General features: G+C 38.4%; 1 protein-coding gene and 1 long non-coding RNA gene across 2 annotated transcripts in view; one reads left to right on the top strand and one right to left on the bottom strand.

The window, feature by feature from the left end:
- EDNRA (endothelin receptor type A) overlaps window positions 1-14956 on the top strand; it is a 54970-nt gene extending 40014 nt beyond the window's left edge. The window contains exons 4-8 of the mRNA XM_012783759.2: window positions 2704-2902; window positions 6132-6284; window positions 10126-10259; window positions 10680-10788; window positions 12488-14956. Of these exons, the coding sequence (XP_012639213.1) occupies window positions 2704-2902; window positions 6132-6284; window positions 10126-10259; window positions 10680-10788; window positions 12488-12628 (736 nt within the window). The 3' untranslated portion in view covers window positions 12629-14956. The remainder of the gene's footprint in view (window positions 1-2703; window positions 2903-6131; window positions 6285-10125; window positions 10260-10679; window positions 10789-12487) is intronic.
- LOC105881839 (uncharacterized) overlaps window positions 7566-21116 on the bottom strand; it is a 57850-nt gene continuing 44299 nt past the window's right edge. The window contains exon 3 of the long non-coding RNA XR_001158952.3: window positions 7566-8418. This is a non-coding gene — a long non-coding RNA (uncharacterized LOC105881839). The remainder of the gene's footprint in view (window positions 8419-21116) is intronic.

Here is a 21116-nt window from a genome sequence, read left to right as displayed (position 1 = left end):
AGATTGAATGAGGTCACCTGGAGAGAGAGTGCAGATAGAAAAGTAGTCCAAGGACTAGACCCTAAGAGAAACCCAGTGCTAAGAACTTAGGGAGAGGGCAGGGTCCCACCAAAGAAATGAAAAAGAGTGGCCAGTAAGTCAGAAGTAAAACTGGGAGAGTGAGCTGGACACCAAGTGAAGAAAGCAGTTCGAAGAAGTGAGAGTATTTCTGGAATATCTGTTATTGGTGGTTGAATCTATCTACACTTGCGGATTTTCTATGACAAGTGAAGATGTCATAGATATATGTACACACTGACTAGATTGAGGGCTATTTATTAATATCAACACACCTAGTAAAAAGAGCATATTTGTGTGTGTGTGATATATATGGTATCATTATATTCCAAGTAGAAATAGTTTGAAACATCTGTTACTTCATATTTTCCGTACCTTTCCCCATCTCCATCATAAGAAATGATTGTTTCTAATTCCCCTTGTGGTTGTTTTCTTCATATCTCACGGAGATGTTATCGAGACCAGTGTGATTACAAATAGAAACTATTTTAATTCTCAGTGATGTGGGTTAGTGAAGGAGTAGACTGATTATGAATCATTTGCTAAACTAGACACTAAAAATTACTTCTGTTTATCTAAAAATGTTGAATTTACATTGGATTATGGGCTGTATGATATTCTGGGAACTCACGGCACATTATAAATCGAAGCTGGTCTATAAATATATTCACCATAAGAACCTGTTGACCATATTTTCTCACTTAAACCACCTTCCACCCAAAATCCTGGCTAAGAAATCTGGCTTTCTTACTCTCTGGTGGAATCAGGCGTTTTATTTAAATCACCTTTCCTGGGAACTGACCTGAGGAAAAGGGAGGAGGAATAGATGTGACTCAGTTGGCAGCCTTGGGACAGAGACATCCCGCCTCCGTTCCTTCTAGCTTTTATTGGACATCAGGCTGCCAGGCTAATAAGGCAACAAAGAAAAGTAAACTGGAATGAAAAGAAAAATAAACAGCAGTCCTATTGGAAATGACCATAAATTTTAAAAGGCAATCTTGGCTATATCATAAAAGGATTTTCTTGGTCTGTTTGCATAGCTGTATTTTATTCCATTCCGAACTAATCTGGACCTTTTCTTTTTTTAGAGATTTTTATTGTACACCAATCTTACCCTAGATGTCTTTTGCAAAACATTTCCCCAGCAAATCATGCTGTATACATGCCATGTAGCATCGTAAAATACCCAAATCTATGGATTCTAATCTACAGGCCATTCTGGTGAAGAATTAGGCTATATAATTCTCCGAGTTGGATTTTCACAGATGGATGGTGCAGATGTGCTGAGATAGCACACCAAATACAAGGGACCAGGGCTCATCTCGGTGGATATGGGCAGCTTGTATGTTCCTTTGGCTTTATTGATTTATCTTCCACATTAAGTCGTATGTCCTACAAACCCATGTGCACCTGTCTCCAATGCTTTAGTCTGTTTTACAGCCTTCTTCTGGCACTATCTAATAAAAACTATAAAAAGAAAATATTTCCTTTCCATTACAACAGCAACAAAAATTTCAAGAATGAGGGCACAAAAATACCAAACCACGTCACAGGTCTCTTCTTAACAGTAAGTCTAAAAGCAGTTAGCATCAGACCATCACATCGGGTCAAAGAGCATAGTTTCTAAAACAAACCTTCTTTAGACTTAACATTTAAATTTGATCATTATCATAAAAATATTAAAGTAAAAATAAGGTAAGCATAATTTTTAATGCCAGTTTTTTGATTGACATAATTGTTCAGATACACTTATATCCTATACTCTGTATGATCTATTCTTTTCTTAGATCGTGAACCCTAAAGATTAGGAACCAATCAAAGTATCTTTAACTAAGTTTTATCTCCTCTGGCACAGGACCATAATGGGAGACATTTACCAGAAATGTCATTTATTTACTGAAACGGCCACCTAGTACAAGCCCACTGTGATTGTATTTTGAGAGAAGGAAGGAAGGAAACAATGGATTATCTATGGTCACTATTCACTCAAGAGTATCTAGGCCCACTTCGTAGATAATATTTCAAGTTTTCTTTCTTAACTCTTTGCACTCGCTTGTTTTTTTCTTGTTTTATTCTACTCAGGATTTAATTTTGTAAATACCCCAGATTTTACAAAGCATGGCAGTAGAATAAAAAACTGGAGTTTCTTTTCATACAAACTTATTTATTTGGTTTTTTTTATATTTCAAATTATTGATACATCCAAAGAGTAATTTTAATCTCTATAATTTTTGCTAACCGTGTCGAGTCACACTCGACTTCCAAGTGCAAAGGGTTAATATCTAAAGAGGAATAAAACATTACTATACCAAGTACCAGCAGCTTTCACCACCACTCCCATCATCCAACTTTTCCCCCAGCTTAAAAAAGATAAGCACACCTATCCGTTGCTGCCTCATTCTAAACCCTCTTGGGATTTTACTGGAGCCCAAAGGAAGACCTCAGACTCTAGCCTGCGAGGCGAATAATTTCCAAATGGGTGGAATTCTTCATCGCCCACTTTGTTTTTAATACCAAGACTCACAGAAAATTCTTAAAAAGCTAATAGTTGGTCACTGGCCAAGAGGAGGAGCTTCCCAGCATTTATAATTTTTATTTAATTGAAATAAATTTAAAATTTCCAAATAACTTGGTTTTTCTTTTCAGGTACAGAGCAGTTGCCTCCTGGAGTCGTGTTCAGGGAATCGGGATTCCCTTGGTTACTGCCATTGAAATTGTCTCCATCTGGATCATTTCCTTCTTCCTGGCCATCCCGGAAGCAATCGGCTTCGTCATGGTGCCCTTTGAATACAGGGGTGAACAGCACAATACCTGTATGCTCAATGCCACATCCAAATTCATGGAGGTACTAATGGTTTAAAAGGAATTAACTGGGAGAGGAGGAGGTCTTCAGCTATACTTCATCATCTTAAGGCTTGTTAACATCTTCACAAGGCCAAGTGTGGTTCACTGTCAGATAGTCTTCAGTTGCATGAAAAGTAAACCAGCATCTGGCTTCTTGAATAGGACAACTATTTTGCTTTTCACTCTTGTATTGTAGCACAACTCTAGACCCCTAGACACAATTGTTCTGCACCAAACAACTCAGAATCCTGAAGCAAATTTACCAAGAAAGAGGGACTAGATGTGTATATTTATATGAATAATACTATTTGGTTTTGTAATGAGGAATACAGCATGACAATCTCCATCTGACAGACATGCTGATGTTTATTTTATGTCACTTAAGGAGATGCACATTACTCAGACATTTTTTAAAGGTCGATTTAGTCATTCAAAGTAGGGAATAGCACTTACGTGTGATTATAATAGTATAGATTCTCTGTCTAATATGCAAATAAGATAAAATTGCAGAACTTTTTAAAAGAATGTTTTGGTTTAACAAGTTCAGTTATTGTTTTTTTACTACACCTGACCACATTAGTATTTCTCTGAAAAGCTTAATCACATAACTGAGTGTTTTGGGAAATCTGTTTAAAAGGCATGTTTCCTTGACAAAACTAGTTACATATGGACTGAGGAAGAAAACCAAAAGGATAACTATTTCTCTGAAATCAGCATAATTTAGTGCTTTGATGTCTGTTTCATGCAGTTCAGATTCCACATGTAATTGTTCACAGACATCTCAAGGTATGTTTTCCTAACTTGGAAAATTCGCAAAATTAGTGGTTTTATGGTTGAGCAGTTACCGTGCTTGGAAATTCTTCTTTCAAAATTAAAAGTGCTCATGAAAACTGCCAAACTGGCAACCTTAACACTGATGTCTTCTGTTTACCGACTGACATTTTTATGAGGTCAGTCTCCACAGAGAAAAACAAAGTAGACAGTAGGAGATCATCAGAATTTAGGCAGTGTAAATAAGCCATCGAGATATTCCAGACTGAAATGTTAGAGAAAATAAAGGCCAATATAAGAAGGATCTTATTGATCATTAGAACTGGACAAAAGGATAGGGGCTATTTCATCATGACTGAGCCTGTTTTATAGAAGTGTTCAAGTAAAGTGAGGATGCCTTCAGGCTCGGGTGGCCTGGAGTGTGGTGGTAGAGGATATGAGTTGATCTAATAATTTCTTAGAGTTCAAATCTAAAGTCCTGTTCTTTTTTTTTTTTTTTTAATTTATTTCCTCTTTTTTCCATTCTTGCTCCTCAACTTTGCTCTACCCTAGACTGACAGGAGGCCCCTCCCTACTCTTGCTAATGACATCAGTTCAAAAGAGAGGCATGACCCTTTCTCTGCAGGCCTCCACCACAGAGGGGTCAGCTTCCAGACCCTCGCAGCTGCTTCTGGGCCATTCACACCCAGCTGGCAATGCACCAGGAAGAGAGGGTACAAAAGAAGGGAGGGTGGGTGCTCAAAGGAGTGTTTGTGTTACACTTTTAAAAAGAGAGAGAGAGAAGGAGAGAGTCCTCCTGATTTTTTTGGTTCAAGTTCAGAACTGAAATCTTTCTGTAATACAATGTTATAGGGATAGAGAAATGTTTGTGTCTGCAGATTAGAATAAACCAACTCCTTTGGGAGTTTGCACATAACCTGAGGATAGAATTCAGGGGTCTGAATTGGATGGGAACTTGGATGGGAAAAAAATGACATGTTTATTTTCACTAACTTCTAATTAAATTTATCATTTCCTTCAATTATGAATGTTGCCAACAAACCACGACAGTATTTAACATTACCATGACTTCTTCACTAATGGAAATAGCAGACCTTTGCATGCCAAGTAACACTTGTATCATCTTAAAATATCATTTACGCTCATCACTACTTCACCACTCTGGTAGTTATTAGAACCACCAGTAGGTTTATTTGGGTTTTTTTTGTTGTTTTTTTTTTATTTTATTTCGGCATATTATGGGTTTATTTGTTAATAAACACCTCTCTTACTATATCAGAATTTTATTTTTAATATTTTGATCACTGTGTTTCAGTGTAATTAGTTTCCATTGCAACCTTATGTAGTTTATTTCATGCATGTAAAAGTTTCATTCTCAGAAGGGATTATAGTTTTCACCAGACTTCCAAAGGCATGTCAATGGCATAAAAATAGTTAAGAACTCCTACCCCAAACTTTTTTGTTTTTAGGAACCATTTTTAGATGATTTTAATAGACATAAATGTAACCCACTAGGCCTCTTTCTATATTCAGAAACTGTCCAGTTTTTCACAGCACAGCATGATTATTTTTTACTGTGGGAACTGAGATAGTACAGGAGGCTGCATTGTCCTTAGTAAATAAACAATCTGGAGAAACATTATAAGGAAAGAAAAAGCATTGCTTCCCAAGCTGGTGATGATTTAGTGGGAGGAAGAATTTAGATATCATTTTCTAACTTCCATTTTTATAGGATGTTAAGTCTTCTCCTTTAAAAAGACATAAAACTAAATAATCTTGGTATTTACAAATCCTGCCCACAGGGAGATAATGCTAAATATGCCTTCAGATAAGGTATGCTGCCTCAACAGTTTCCAGGTGGTAAGTATTAAAAGAGGGAGACTGAGTATAGTTATTGATGGCTCAAACTGGCTGGCTTTGAGGTCACATAGCAGGCATACCAGGCAAAGGGTTAACACCCATTAACCAAAGAGACACAGATAAGCCATTCATAACCTTCGCTGTTCCCGGCAAGATGTTCACGTTAAATAACTTTCAACCACAATAGTCAAAAGGAAACCAGACACAATAAAATTTGAGGCTTGTCCGTAAACAAAGATAAACATATGTATTCTTCGTGTCTTAAAATCATGTTTTATGAGCTTTGGAAGGAAATTATTTTTATTGATTAGGGCTCTTCTGTGGTGTCATTGAAACCAACTTCAGTTTATAAAAAGCATCCTGATCAGGATAATTTTTTAAACACAGTTTCTTTACGTGCTATTATAAGGCCAGGATAATTTCTGGAGTTTCCAATCTAATTCAGTTTTGAGCACCACCCCCAAACCCATGACTGCATCCAAAAAGCATGAATTTATAAATGTATCTGCAAGTCTAAAGATTCTGAAGCTACCAGAGGCACTGCAGTTAATATACTTTCTTATTCCCCTCCTTTTCCCTCTCCTATTTTCACTTTACAGTACTACCAGAATGGAAAGGACTGGTGGCTCTTTGGGTTCTATTTCTGCATGCCCTTGCTGTGCACCGCAATCTTCTATACCCTCATGACCTGTGAGATGTTGAACAGAAGGAATGGCAGCTTGAGAATTGCCCTCAGTGAGCATCTTAAACAGGTAAATCCCATAGTCATGCAAATCTGGCCAGGACTGGTTTAGTCCTTGACCACAGCAGGCCTACAAATACTGTCTTTAGCAGATTTGGCCTCGTTTCCTAAAAATAAAAATACTGTTTTATAATTGTTGCCTTTGTAAGTTATGGTATCAGAAATTTCTTTTGTGAAGCGAGGAGCTGGCCTGAGAAACAGGTGGTCCTGGGGGTTGGGCCCAAACAGAGGAACTATTCCTTTATTTTGCCAAGAGCATGTGTGTATGTATGTGGGTGCATATGTTGAACTGGGCTTGGAACTGTTTCAGGGCAAAAAGAAGCATATGACTTTCTTCCTGGGAAGGCTTTACAGTCTTGTTGAAATCAAACACAAACCATGAAACAAACAACCGGAAGATAGAATCACAGGTATGGTGAAAGTAGCCTGTGCTAGGCAGGATATGAGATAGAGTCATGGAGAAACTGTTCATGGATGAGGGCGACTGGACTGGGCCTTGGAGGAAAGATGGGATTTGACGGGGAAGAAAAGGACAGAGGGCATTTCAGGTGCAGTAGCAGAAGTCCAGTTAGAACGTGGAATGGGCACCATGCATTTGGTGAGTGGGAAAAAGGAGATGAACCTCATTAGAGCGATGGCTAAGGTAAGACTCATGCCAGGCCATGGGGTCACATACATTAGAAGAGGTAAAATGTTGGAGGAGCCAAAGCTGTAGAAGAAACTGGAACATGTTTATAGCAAGCGACTGTTTACCCTCCTGGGAAGAAATAGAACAGATAAGCTGTGTGGAGTTTAGAGGACAAAATTTGACTCTTTTACTTGTTGGCTCTGTGGCCTTGGGCAAATTGCTCAATCTCTCTGAACTTCTGCTTTCTCATAAAATATATGTAACAATAATACATAATGGAGATTACCCACAGCATGCAAGGTGCCTAACGGTGCCCAGCTGCGAGTAGGTGCTCAGCAAATGTTAATTTATATTAATTCTAAGAGTAAAACTGGGACTGCAGGTAAGTTCTTAGTCACAACAGAGAAGTATATAAGGATGTCCAACCACACCAAACGTTAATGTGAGTTGTTGACGGAGTCTGTAAGTCTGACCTATATAATTACCATGTGTAAGCACCATTGCTCATCACAACTCTGCTCAACTACTGCACTGATTTTCCTGAGCTTCAACTCTTCATCTGCAAATTACATGTATTAATATATGAATCAATGTTATTATGAGAATCAAAGGAATTAATGTGCATGCTTGTACTTTGTAAACTCCAACATGCCATACGAATGGTAGCTATCATCTTTTATTGACATTTAGCAGGAAAATCACATTCAGAAACACTAGTATGACTTTGTTTGGGTATGAATGCTTCAAATACTCCAGATGTCAACATGTTAAGCAATTATTACCTCTCATTCTTGCGATGGAAGTAATTAGTTAGAATAGATTTGCAAAAAAAATAGTGTTTTAAAATATAGATTTTTGCATTAGCATCATGATTGAACCTGTTTAAGCTATGATAGAATAAATAAATAGGGACTGGGAACAGTAATAATATGCTACTTCACATTTGCATAGCATTTTTTAAGTTTTTAAAGAGGATTTCCTTGTCTTTTTCTTATTTGATTCCAACAAGCACCCTGTGAGATAGGTAGGACTGATATTATCCTGATTGTACAGGTAGTTAAGAGATTTGCTCAACCAAACAGAGAGTAGAACCCAAGATGTGCTACCCACGCAGTAGACGCTCCCTTCGGTCACACTCAAAGCTGTAGCAGGTGCTAACCGTAGAAGAGCAAGGCTGGCTGGAGTCCTTCACCCGGGACCGTGGGAGAGCCACCATAGAGCAGAAAGCTTTGCCACCTTCTGGCTGATATCCTATGGGGCTCATGGTCTTGCTTCTTGCTTGCTTGTCTCTGATTTCTCTTCATTATAAAGGCAACAACTTTACCAGTTAGGGATTGTGTTTGGATGCTGGTAACAGAAAACCCAAAATAACAGTGAGTCGACCAAGGAAGGGTTTGATTTTTCTCCCACAGCAAAAAGTTCTGATGCCGCTGGTTCAGTGGTCAAGGAACTTGAGGCGAGGGGTCTGCTGTTGGGCTCGACTTTCCTTCAGTCTTGGAAGACAGCAGCAGCAGCTCTACTTTCACATCGGATTTCCAGGCAGCCAAAGTGAAAGAACAAAGAACACGTTAGTGCGTATGCGCTAAAGAGCATCCCCCCACTTTTAAGTAGCTTTTCCAGAAACCCACACAACACTTTCTGCTTCCTCTAATTGGTCAGAACCGGGCCAGGTGGCCGTGTAGATGATTTAGGCCAAGCCCCCTGCTGCCATAACAAAATCAAAGATCTAAGTGATAGAAAAGAAGATAGGAGAATTTGCTTAAGCACATATCAACTTATACGGCAATGTATTAATATTACCTTTTAAAAGGGTTACCCTCTTTGAGTATATGCTCAGGGGAGGTAACTTCTCCCCGAATACACCCCTTTTCTATTTTTCTGGGCACACTGTTTTTCTGTGTACACAAAATGATCCTTTAAAAAGATCTCCCATTCCTGCAGATTAAAAATCCTTTATTTCTTCCCTCAATCACTACTCTGAAGCTATCTCCCAGCTAGCTCAATAACTATGAAAGATTAGAGAACTCCCAATCCTTTGGGCTACTGTAGCGACTTGTGACAGCTGCCCCAGAATCTTTGGGAACGGCTCAAATCGAGTGTGTTTACTGTTGGCTTCCCAGACATAATGTTATATGCTTCAGGTTGAACCAGCATTACACTTCCAAACCCTGTTTTCAATCAGTTTTATTTTGACATTAACTGATTCCAGTTACAGAAATGTTACATTTTATGTTCCTAGTTAGGCTTCTAAATGTATGCAGTATAACATGCGAGCATAACACACACAAATGAATGGTTGCAGATAATTCCCAACCTAAGGTTTCTCTGATCCTGAGCAGACCCAAAGACATGTAAACTTTCAATGGAAGTCACTCAAGGGTCAGCAGGTTCCAGATTTTTCAACCGTCACTGCTGATAATCCTTTACCTTCATCTTTCTGTTTGCAAACAATATATCTTTGGAAACTACATGTCATTAACAAAAGAGTTTAAAAAGCAAAAATAACCCAATTCTAACTGTCTTCAAGACCAGGAAAAGGAGAAAACATGTTGCTCTTGTTTTTTCTTGTCTGTTCCCTACTCCTATCTTGTTTTCCAAAGGTCTTTGTGGATTTAACCATTCATTACCAGGTTATGTTCAGTCACCTTGCCTGCCATGCCATCATTAATGCTAGTCAGTTACCTGTTATTAAGCTTTTAGCTGACCTTTCCCCTCCCCACCCCAGTCACACACCTACACACACACACACACACACACCCCTACACACACACACACACAGGCGCGCGCGCGCGCACAGACTAAGCCACCACAGTGCTGGCTCACACCTCCAGCCAGTTCCCACCTCTCTTCTGGCGTATAAACTTTGTCCTGCACCAAAAAACCCAACGTAAGCATTATAAAAGTTGTCCATGTAACAAAAACATTTGTACCCCCTTAATATTTTGAAATTAAAAAAACAAAACTTTATCCTAGCTCTAGTAACCAACCTGAGGCCACCATCCTTCCTGGCAGCTCCCCAAAGGCATCATTAGCAACTCCTTGATTACAAAGTTGGACTCAGAATCTTTGAGAGGTGGAGGCACTCTAAGGCAGTCCATTCTCTTGGCTCTTCTTTGAGTTGTTTTTCCCTGTGCTATCTTCTACCTCTTTGTTGTGTAGTTCTTCCATCTAGTACAAAAACACTAAACTTGCTGTACTTTTGTTTTTTCTCACTTTCCTTTAGCGTCGAGAAGTGGCAAAAACAGTTTTCTGCTTGGTTGTCATTTTTGCTCTTTGCTGGTTCCCTCTTCATTTAAGCCGTATTTTGAAGAAAACCGTGTATGATGAGATGGACAAGAACCGATGTGAATTACTTAGGTACGATCCTATGCACCCATTAGGAAATTGGAGTTTCTCTTTCACATTCATAATACATTTACAAAACCATTGAGTCTACATTCTCATTAGCCCTGAAAATTAAAATCGCAAAGTTGATTTTTTTTAGCTGACATGGCACATAACTAATCCCAAAATTTATGCAAGCTGCATCTATAATCTTGCCAATCCCCTCCTGAGGCTGTGCACAGGGTTTGAGCTAACCAAGTGGTTGATATATCTATAACCATCCTGAAAAATTGAAACTGCCATTCAAACAAGCACTTTTTACAAAATTCTAACTGCCACACATAAGAAATGGCTTCTGGGCAAGAAAAATGCTTATTCTAAGGATAAATGCTAGTTAGCATATTTTTAAAACAATATGTTCTAATTATTCTATACTCTTTTCTTTTGCTCTAGTTTCTTGCTGCTCATGGACTACATCGGTATTAACTTGGCAACCATGAATTCATGTATAAACCCAATAGCTCTGTATTTTGTGAGCAAGAAATTTAAAAACTGTTTCCAGGTAAGATGATTTTGCAAGCATTTTTAAAAGACAACCAAATGAGTATATTAAGTAGACAACAGACAGGGCCAATTCCAGACTTACTTTGATAAGCTGTGCTCCTATTTAGTAAAAAAGTTGAAAATCGTATTTCATTACCCAGAAGAGGGTCAGATTGTCAGCATAACAAAAAAGCAGTATCTATTCAGACAATGACATATGCAGAGGTTAAAATTAAATGACTAACTTAATTACATATCTTTTTAGAACCCTCTTTTTAAAAGAAATGCTCAAACGTGAGCTCCAGGCCACACAGAGTACATAAAACCTATTCACACCTTACTTGTCTTAGACTGTAACTGCAGTCTTAATGAAATGTAAACTCTGTTACTAAGAAAGCTCTCACTAAATGCTACTTAATAGTATATTTAGTAATAGTCTCTTTAAGGAAAGTAAATGCTTATTGCTCTGGGAATCTGAACTAATATGATTTAAATATTCAAAATCGGTTTCCTTCTGTTTTTAAACTTCTGCCAGCTAGGCCACTCTTGTGGCTCTAAGCATGTCTTAATGATATGTCATTTTGCCAGTTCCTGGAATGATTTTAGCACAGGCAATCCTAACTGGATTTTATTACCTTGGACCAGGCTGTTTCACTTTAGCTCACGGTACACAGGAGGCAGAGTAGGGGAGGGGCCAAGGGTGCAGGCTGTGGAAGCAAACAACCTCCACGGACACCACAGCTCTGCACCTACTACCTGTCTAACCCAGGTCCACCTAGTGCGCCCCCTCCTGCCTCAGTTTCTTCATCTGTAAAATTGGATGATCACCATATCATTCATAAGGAGCATCCAGTGGATTAATATGCGTAAAATTCTTGAAACAATAAATGCTCGATATGACTCGCTTATTATTAGGGATAGAATAGAGAGGAAATACACAGTGATTTCCCTCATGGAACTTGCAATCTAAAAGGAGACAAACACATATTCACCGAAGAATCCTACAGATAGACGAAGCTTGGTGTGGACGTTTTTGCTGCCATATGTTTGAGGTCCCCTTGAAGATGTTTACCAGTCACAAACGTTCTGCCCAAAATGCGTCGACTAACATGCAGATTATAACTAATACATGATAGAAGCTCAATTAATCACTTGCTAATTAATTTGCATATTCATTGGGGGAGGAAAAATCGAGGTACAAATTTATCAGAAATTAAACACATTTTTTTTGATGGATCTTCCTAAAAAGGCAACATACACAAGGGAAAGAGCCCAGTTGAGAGTGTCCCGAGTTCTAATTCCAATTCTGCCTCTTAGTAACCTCTCTGGGGCTTGATGTCCTCATTCACAAAAGAGGGGAACACTAGCACCTTACATTGAGGGCGGTTGTGAAAATCATAGGAGCTACCAGATGCAGAGAACCGTTCCCCACCCATGCCCTGGCCCAGGCTGTGAAGAACCCTCCCTCTGGCCAGCATTGCTGTCCCTTCCTCTTGCACTTGGTGAATAGCATTAAAATGAGAAACAAGGGACCTGTTTCTCTGCACTGGAATGGACAGTTTAACACCTGCCTAGAGATGAGAGCCCCCCCACCACCACGCTAGAGTACTGATAAGGCTCACTTTCCTCAAGTGCACACTTGAGGATATTTACCCCTTGTTGGCGGCTGGGAAGGGGCTGGTGGGCTCATGTTATTTCGAGTCTGTTCCTTCTCCCAGTCGTGCCTCTGCTGCTGCTGTTACCAGTCCAAAAGCCTGATGACGTCCGTCCCCATGAACGGAACAAGCATCCAGTGGAAAAACCACGACCAAAACAACCACAACACAGAGAGGAGCAGCCACAAGGACAGTATGAACTAACCATTCTAAGAAACATTCGGCAATGTTCCTTCAAATCCTATGGGAGGGGGGAAAAAATCACACAGCAAGTATGTCTCCGGAAACCTCTTCTCCGATCTTTCTTCCTTAACTCGGTAGAGAAGAAATGTTCTTCCAAAACAGCAGAGGGGGGGCTGGTTTATACCCACAAAGTCTACAAATCTTACTCCTTTGATTTATCCAGTTTTTCATATTCTGCATGTTATATTCAGCACTAAAAAATGGTGAGAGCTGGAGGAGAATGGAGACTGCTAAATACATCCAGAAGGATATTTAGTGCACTTACAATGGAAATAGAGTTTTCAAGTACATGACTAGCAGTTCTGTCAAATGTTCAATGAGAATTGGTCACCAAAAAACTTTGGAAACTATGACAAGATTTTCTATTTTTTTAAGTGTTTTTTTTTTTTTTTTTGCCAAATACAATATGGGCTTAAGTCAATTTTATTTGAAATGCCATTCAGTGCCAGTATTTTTTTAACTGCATAGTAGCCTTAAAATGATTATTTGAGCTTATTTACACATATTTTGAGAAAAAAAGGAAAAACATTATTCAGGTGAGTGATTAGGTGAATGTTTCTCATGTCGCTATTTTATTTTTAAAAACTGAATTCTAAAGCTGCAACAAATACAGTCCCTTAAAGCACAGACTGATGTCCACTTTTAACAGCTGTTCAAAGAATTTTTAAGAACCTGTATTTTCTTTTTTAATAGTGTTTTTGTGACAGGAGATCTGGAACATATTTTTTTATGTTAAATTCAAAAATGATGCTTGTATCAAATAGTTCCTTTCTAGAAGGTCGACCTTTTTGTAATGTAAGTTTTTAAGTAAATTCAGTATCATGTACCAAAATTTAAAGAAATGTGTCATTTAACTATGCCTGAGACTTTCAGTGCAATGTACAGAAGTCTAAAGCACACCTAGGAGAAAAAGATTGAATATTTTTGGAAGATTTGGAAATTTTCATTGAGTTTTTTGTAATAGTAACATGTGTATATACATACCTATATATATTATACCTATCACCTCCTATTCTCTTAATTTTTCCTAAAATGTTAACTGACAGTAAGACTTTTCCATATAGGAAACATAATTTCAAAGTGATGAGCTTATCTTGTCAGTGAAATATAGTGACCCCCAAATGTCAGCATGAACTTATGATTCTTCACTCCTCTGGGTGTTTACTATGAACCTAAATCCCCACCCGACCCCTTACCTCTCACGTGGTCATCATTTCAAAGGTCCCACAGTAGCCTTTGCTGAGCATTTTCCCAGATGTTTACAGACTGTGAGTACAGCAGAAAATCTTTGATGGTGTGTGTGTATACACAACTGTAAATTTCTTTTAGCCAATTTTTCTGTGATTGTCCCTGTGGAATGTATTTGTGTGTGTGTGTGATGTATGCATGTATGTGATGGTATGTATGGATTTAATCTAATCTAATAATAATGCTCTGTAGTTGTACCAAAGCACATACTGTGCGTGGAATTTAGATGATTGTTCATCATGACAACTCACTTCAGTTTCAACCTATGAGAAGCTTCTGTATTCATAAATCTTGTGACCATGTTACCATCACAAATGGGATGTGGGAGGCAGCATGAAAGGGGATGAGCCATGGGTTAACAAGATAAGGTGTTGGTTGGTTGGTTGGTTGGTTGGTTGGTTGGTTGGTTGGTTGGTTGGATAAAGCAGTATTTGGGATCATATTATTTCCTGTGCTGGAGCAAAAGTCATTCTACTTTGAAGTATGACAGTGTCCTAAAACACAATGTGGTGATGCAATTGACAAGTTGGCTGATGTTTCTATCAGACTCGCCAGACAGATTGCTGATGATAAATTAGCTAAGCTCATTTGTTGGGCCATATTTTAGCACAGTCACAGGTAAAATAATGTCAGGTTCCTCTTGCCTGAATTGCAGGGCTAAGAAATATTACTCCTTTGTGTGTTAACAGTCAAATTCTATTATTCCACTGGTGCCTCATATGCCGTGATATATGCCTATAATATAAGCCATAGGTTCACATCATTTTGCTTAGACAATTGTCTTTTTGTTAATATGCTTTGTTACTTTCATATGAAAAGATGCATTTTATAAATTCAGAAAGTCATAGATTTCTGAAGGCTTCAATGAGCATTTTGTTTATGGACTGGTAAGTAACTGTGGCTTACTAGTAGGAATATTTCCAATTCCTACATTTACCACATCTTTCCAACAAGTAACTTTGTAGAAATGAGCCAGAAGCCAAGGCCCTGAGTTGGCAGTGGCCCATACGTATAAAATAAAAGTTTACAGAAGCCTTGTAAGTGTCTCTTCATTTTTATAGAGTTCTTCATAGAAAATATTTGTTGCAGAATGCCTGTTGCAAACCTCTCCTTAATAATATCCAGGCAAGCAATTTTATATCCAAACAGATACTTCCTAACTGTGCTCTATCGTCAAATTACCGTGTTGTACTGAGGACTTAACTTTCTCACTGATTCCTTCATTCATTTTTCCAGTAAGCTCTATTGAGCATCTACTGTGCATCAGGCATTCTTCCAGATATTGAGGACATAGCAGTGAACAAAACAGACAAAGTCCTGGATCTCATGGAGCTTGCATTCTAGGTGGGCAATAAACAATTACAGTCAATAAACAATACGTCGGGTGGATACCTGGAGGAAAAGACTCACAGATATCCGACTGCTTATTTGACATCTCCAATTGGATAGCTGATCGGCCATAATATATCCAACATGAAGGTCCTGTATCTTCCAGCCTGTGTCACTATGGTATTCCTTAGTTAAAGACAGCTCCATCCTTTGAGTTGTTCAGAACAAAAGCTTTGAAGTCACTTTTCATTCCTTTCCCTCACAGCTTACATGCAACATCCCAATAAGTCCTGAGGGCCCTGTCTTCAGAATATATCCAGAACCTGTCCACATTGCTGTCTCTACCTCGCCCTCCCTAGTCTGAGTACCATCATCTCCTGCCAGGATAACTGCAACAGACTCCTGCCATGCCTACTTGTTTCTAATAGAAACAGCCATGCTCTAATTGGATCTTGTATGTCCTCCCCCACACAGGGTTAGCTTAGGCTCACTGACCCACATCCTCACTGGGACAGGGCTGGGAGGTTAGGAGCCTCAGAGTGGCTGGCCACCATAGTTTGAGCATTCTGAAGAAAGTCAATCTAGAGTGTCACAAAGATGAAAAAGAACATTTAAGTCTCCAGTTCCCCGTTTTCCTTGATACTTTCCCATGGCTTCAGTAAGCAAACCAACATATTTACTTTTTTGCCTATGCTAGTTAAATTTTTTTTTCTGTTGCTTATAATACACACGTTCTAAGACCATCTCATCTAATTTATCTTGATTCATCTTTTGTTGTTGTTATTTAAACTAATAGACTTAATGTTTTTTACAGAAGTTTTAGGTTTACAGAAAAATTTATCTAAAATTACAGAGTTCCCCATTTCTCAAAATTATAATAGCCATGTAAGACAAACCCACAGCTAGCATTGTACTGAATGGGGAAAAGTTGAAAGCATTTCCACTAAAAACTGGTACAAGACAAGGATGCCCACTGTCGCCACTTCTATTCAAAATAGTGTGGAAGTCCAAGCCAGAGCAATCAGGCAAGAGAAAGAAATTAAGAGTAACCAAATCAGGAAAGAGGAGCTCAAACTATTGCTTTTTGCTGATGATATGATCTACTAGCTAGAAAATCTCAAAGATTCCACCAAAAGACTCCTGGAATTAATAAATAAATTGAGCAAAGTCTCAGGTTACAAAGTCAATGTACACAAATCAACAGCATTCCTATACACCAATAACAATCAAGCTGAGAGTCCAAAGACTCAATACCTTTCACAATTGCTACAAAGAAAATAAGATACCTAGGAATATACTTCATCAAGGAGGTGATAGATCTCTACAAAGAGAACTACAAAACACTGAGAAAAGAAATTACAGATGCCGGGTACGGTGGCTGACACCTGTAATCCTAGCACTCTGGGATGCCCAGGCAGGTGTATTACTTGAGCTCAGGAGTTTAAGATCAGCCTGAACAAGAACAAGACCCTGTTTCCAAAAAAAGAAATTGCAGATGATGCAAACAAATGGAAAACCATATCACGCTCATGGATCAGTAGAGTCAACATTTTTAAAATATCCATATAATACACAAAGTGATTTATAGATTCAGTGCAATCTCCATCAAAATACCAACATCATTTTTCACAGATGTAGAAAAAATAATTCTATGCTTCATTTGAAACCAGAGCCTGAACAGCCAAAGCAATTTTATGCAAAAGGAACAAATTGGGAGGCATCATATTATAACACTTTAAACTATACTACAAGGCTATAGTAACCAAAACAGCAATGTATTGGCATAAAAATAGAGGCATAGACCAATGGAACAGAACAGAGAACCCAGATATAAAACCATCCACATACAGCCAACTGATCTTTGATAAAGCAGACAGCAGTACACACTGGAATAAAAAAATCCCTATTGAATAAATGGTGCTGGGAAAATTAGATAACCACATGCAGAAGAATGAAACAGGATCCATATCTCTCACCACTTATAAAAATTAATTCAAGATGGATAAAGGACTTAAAGGTAAGGCATGAAACCACAAGAATTCTAGAAGAAAATGTTGGAAAACTCTAAACTCTTCTAGTTATCAGCCTAGACCCCAATGGCAATCAGAACAACAACAAAAATAAATAAATGGGACTTGATTAAATTAAAAAGCTCCTGCAAAGCCAAAGAAACTATCATTTTAGCAAATAACTTTTAGAATGGGAGAAAATATTCACAAGCTATACATCTGATAAAAGGCTAATAACCAGAATCTACAAAGAACTCAAGCAAATCAGCAAGAAAAAAGCAAAAAACCCCTTTAAAAAGTGAGCAAAAGATATGAACAGAAGCTTCTCAAAAGAAGATAGACAAATGGCCAATACACATGCCAAAAAAATGCTCAATGTCACTAATAATCAGGGAAATGCAAATTAAAACCACAATGAAATATCACCTTACTCCAGTCAGAATGGCTTTTATTAAAAAGTCCAAAAACAATAGATGCTGGCTTGGATGCAGAAAGGAATGCTTATACACTGTTGATGAGATTGAAAATTAGTACAACATCTATGGGAAACAGTAGGGAGATTCCTCAAAAAAATAAAAGTAGACCTACCATTTGATCCAGCAATCCCACTACTGAATATATACCCAAAGGAATATAAGCCATTTCATCAAAAACACACCTGCACTCAAATGTTTATTGCAGCACAAATCACAATTGCAAAAATGTGGAATCAAACTAAGTGCTATCAAATCATGAGTGGATTAATAAAATGTGATATAAGTATACCATGGAGTACTATTCAGCCATGAAGAAGGATGGCTTAATGCCTTTTGCAACAATTTGGATGGAACTAGAGACCATTCTCCTATGTGAAGTATCTGAAGTATGGAAAACAAATACCACATGTACTCACTATTAACTTGGAACTAACCGATAAGCATACATATGCATAGAGGGAGGTATAACCCAATGGAAATCAATCAGGAGTTAGTTGTGGCCTGGAGGGGCTGGGCAAAACCCTACCTAACAGGTACAGTGAACACTATCTGGATGACAAACACACTTTTAACCTTGACCCAAGTGTTACAAAAGTGATGCATGTAACCAAAACCATTTGTACCCCCATAATACCCATAATACTTTGAAATAAAAAATTCTCTAACACTCATTAAAAAAATAAAATAAAACAGGCCGGGCGCAGTGGCTCACGCCTGTAATCCTAGCCCTCTGGGAGGCCGAGGCGGGCGGATTGTTTGAGTTCAGGAGTTCGAAACCAACCTGAGCAAGAGTGAGACCCCTTCTCTACTATAAATAGAAAGAAATTAATTGGCCAACTAATATATATACAAAAAAATTAGCTGAGCATGGTGGTGCATACCAGTAGTCCCAGCTACTCAGGAGGCTGAGGCAGTAGGATCGTTTGAGCCCAGGAGTTTGAGGTTGCTATGAGCTAGGCTGACGCCACGGCACTCACTCTAGCCAGGGCAACAAAGTGAGACTCTGTCTCAAAAAAAATAAATAAATAAATAAATAAAATAAAATAAAATAAAACAAAATTATAGAGTTCCCATATGTTCTCTTTTCTCCATTTCCCTCTCCCCTACAGTTTTCCCTATTATTTACATCTTGCATTAGTGTGATACATTTGTCACAGTTAATGACCCAATATTAATGCAATATTATTAACTAAAGTCTATAGTTTACATTAGGGTTCACTCTTTGTGCTTGACATTCTGTGGGTTTTAACAAAAGTGTAATGTCACATGTCACCATTACAGTATCATTCTGGAGAGTGTCACTTCCCTAAAAAAGTCCCCTGTGCTCTACCATTTCACCTCTCCCTCCTTTGCTTCCCTTCTTGATTTATCTTCTCACTCAACACGGATATAGTGAACACCCACCATATTACACTGTGCTGATTGCTGGAAGCATGAAATCAGATGTATAAATAAATAACTGCAGTGAAGTGTTTAGTGGTGACTCAGTAGACATCGGCATAGGGGATGGCAGAAGTACAAATAAAGAGTAGTCAAAATCCTGAGCTTTAGCTGGTGAACATCAATGAACAAAATGTGAAGGCCCTTGTTTCCACAACTCTTAACACAAATAGTATGTCACTGCTAGGAGAATGGAATAATAAGAAGCAGTATAGTATTGTTTCTACATTGTGATTTTTTTTTTTTTTTTTTTTTTTTTTTTTTTTGAGACAGAGTCTCACTCTGCTGCCCGGGCTAGAGTGCCGTGGCGTCAGCCTAGCTCACAGCAACCTCAAACTCCTGGGCTCAAGCAATCCTCCTGCCTCAGCCTCCCGAGTAGCCGGGACTACAGGCATGCGCCACCATGCCTCGCTAATTTATTGACTAACTACAAAGAAATTAATTGGCCAACTACATATGTATTTGTAGTTGGCCAATTAATTTCTTTCTATTTTTAGTAGAGATGGGGTCTCACTCTTGCTCAGGCTGGTTTCAAACTCCTGACCTTGAGTGATCCACCCGACTCGGCCTCCCAGAGTGCTAGGATTACAGGCGTGAGCCACCACACCCAGCCTGAATTTTTTTTTTTAAGTCAGTTAAACACATGTTATTTTCCATTCAAAAATAAACCTATCCAGTAAATTTTAAATTATTAAGTTAATGAAACAAATTAGAGATTAAGTCTAGTAATAGCCAAGACAAATGTGAATCTTTGACTAATTTAGTACCTCTCTTGTTGTTTTGAATAGTATCACTAGTCCATGATACAGTATTGAAAACAATATATGAGTGGAATGAAGGAAATGCACAAAGAGTCTTTTCAATCCCCTCCAGGCTTGTGATTCTGAGTCTTCGATTCCTTTATTTGTAAAATAATCTAGTACAGTGCTGTGTTTATTGATTTTACTCTGTCTTCAAAGCAAAGTTAAATCAGATCACTAGTCCACCATATGCAGTTGAGTGTTTCTGAAATTCCAGTGGGGTCTTCACAACGAAAAGCACCAGTGATTTTTAAAATAGTTCTATATTTGGAAAGGCTTCTGTCATACTTGCAGTAGTAACAAAGACAAACCAGTGTCTATATTTGGTCAGCACTAATACTCTTTGGCTCTTTAATGTTTCTAAAACTGAAAGGAGACAGAACTCAGTTCTTAGAATCAGGAAATAATCAAAGACTGAGAGTAACATTGTAACGGCAAAGCTGGGCTTTCCCATGAAGTGCTAGAAGAGTTCACCTTTGATTCTGTGAAGCTAGAACTTGTACTGTCTCCTAATTTCCTAAGATTTTAGCAATAATGTTTAGTAGATTCTATCGTGTTTCTTCTTGGGAGGTAATAAATAGGACCAGCAATGCCAACCCCAGATATAATCAGAAGAGTCATGGAATCTTCATGGGGAATATAGAGAATTCCACAAATGTTTCCCTTTTTGTTCTAAACCACAGCCCCCTTATCTAGTTTACCTGCACGGCACTGAGCATCTTTTCCCTGAATTGGATTCCATGAAGGGAGACACAACTGTGTATTTGGTGTGTGATAGATTTGTCTCAGATGGGAATAATGACTCTGCCCCATCTATGTAGTATCACATCAGCCAAATCACAGGCCCCAGGCACTTCCCAGTTACAGCCCTGACTCACTCCTTTCATGCACGTTTTATTCCCCCAGAATAAAGCCATTTCTCTGTGAACTCCAGCTCTCTATTTCTCTCAAACCATGACTTTTAGGATTAACTTCAGTTAAATTCTAGGGCTTTAAAAATATCCTACAGTGGGAAAATCTACTAAATGTAAGCACTGAGATGAATATATCTGCTTTCTGAGCACATTTGTGTATAATGAAAAGTTACTCATAGGTTCGATTTTTCTCTATATGTTATGAGATCTGGTAAGCAGGGTTAGGCCTCGAT

Source organism: Microcebus murinus, chromosome 15 (genome assembly GCF_040939455.1).
Source record: "Microcebus murinus isolate Inina chromosome 15, M.murinus_Inina_mat1.0, whole genome shotgun sequence".
Classification (NCBI taxonomy): domain Eukaryota; kingdom Metazoa; phylum Chordata; class Mammalia; order Primates; family Cheirogaleidae; genus Microcebus; species Microcebus murinus.
The sequence above is the reverse complement of the archived record's forward strand: the minus strand, read 5'-3'. Positions and strand labels throughout refer to the sequence as shown.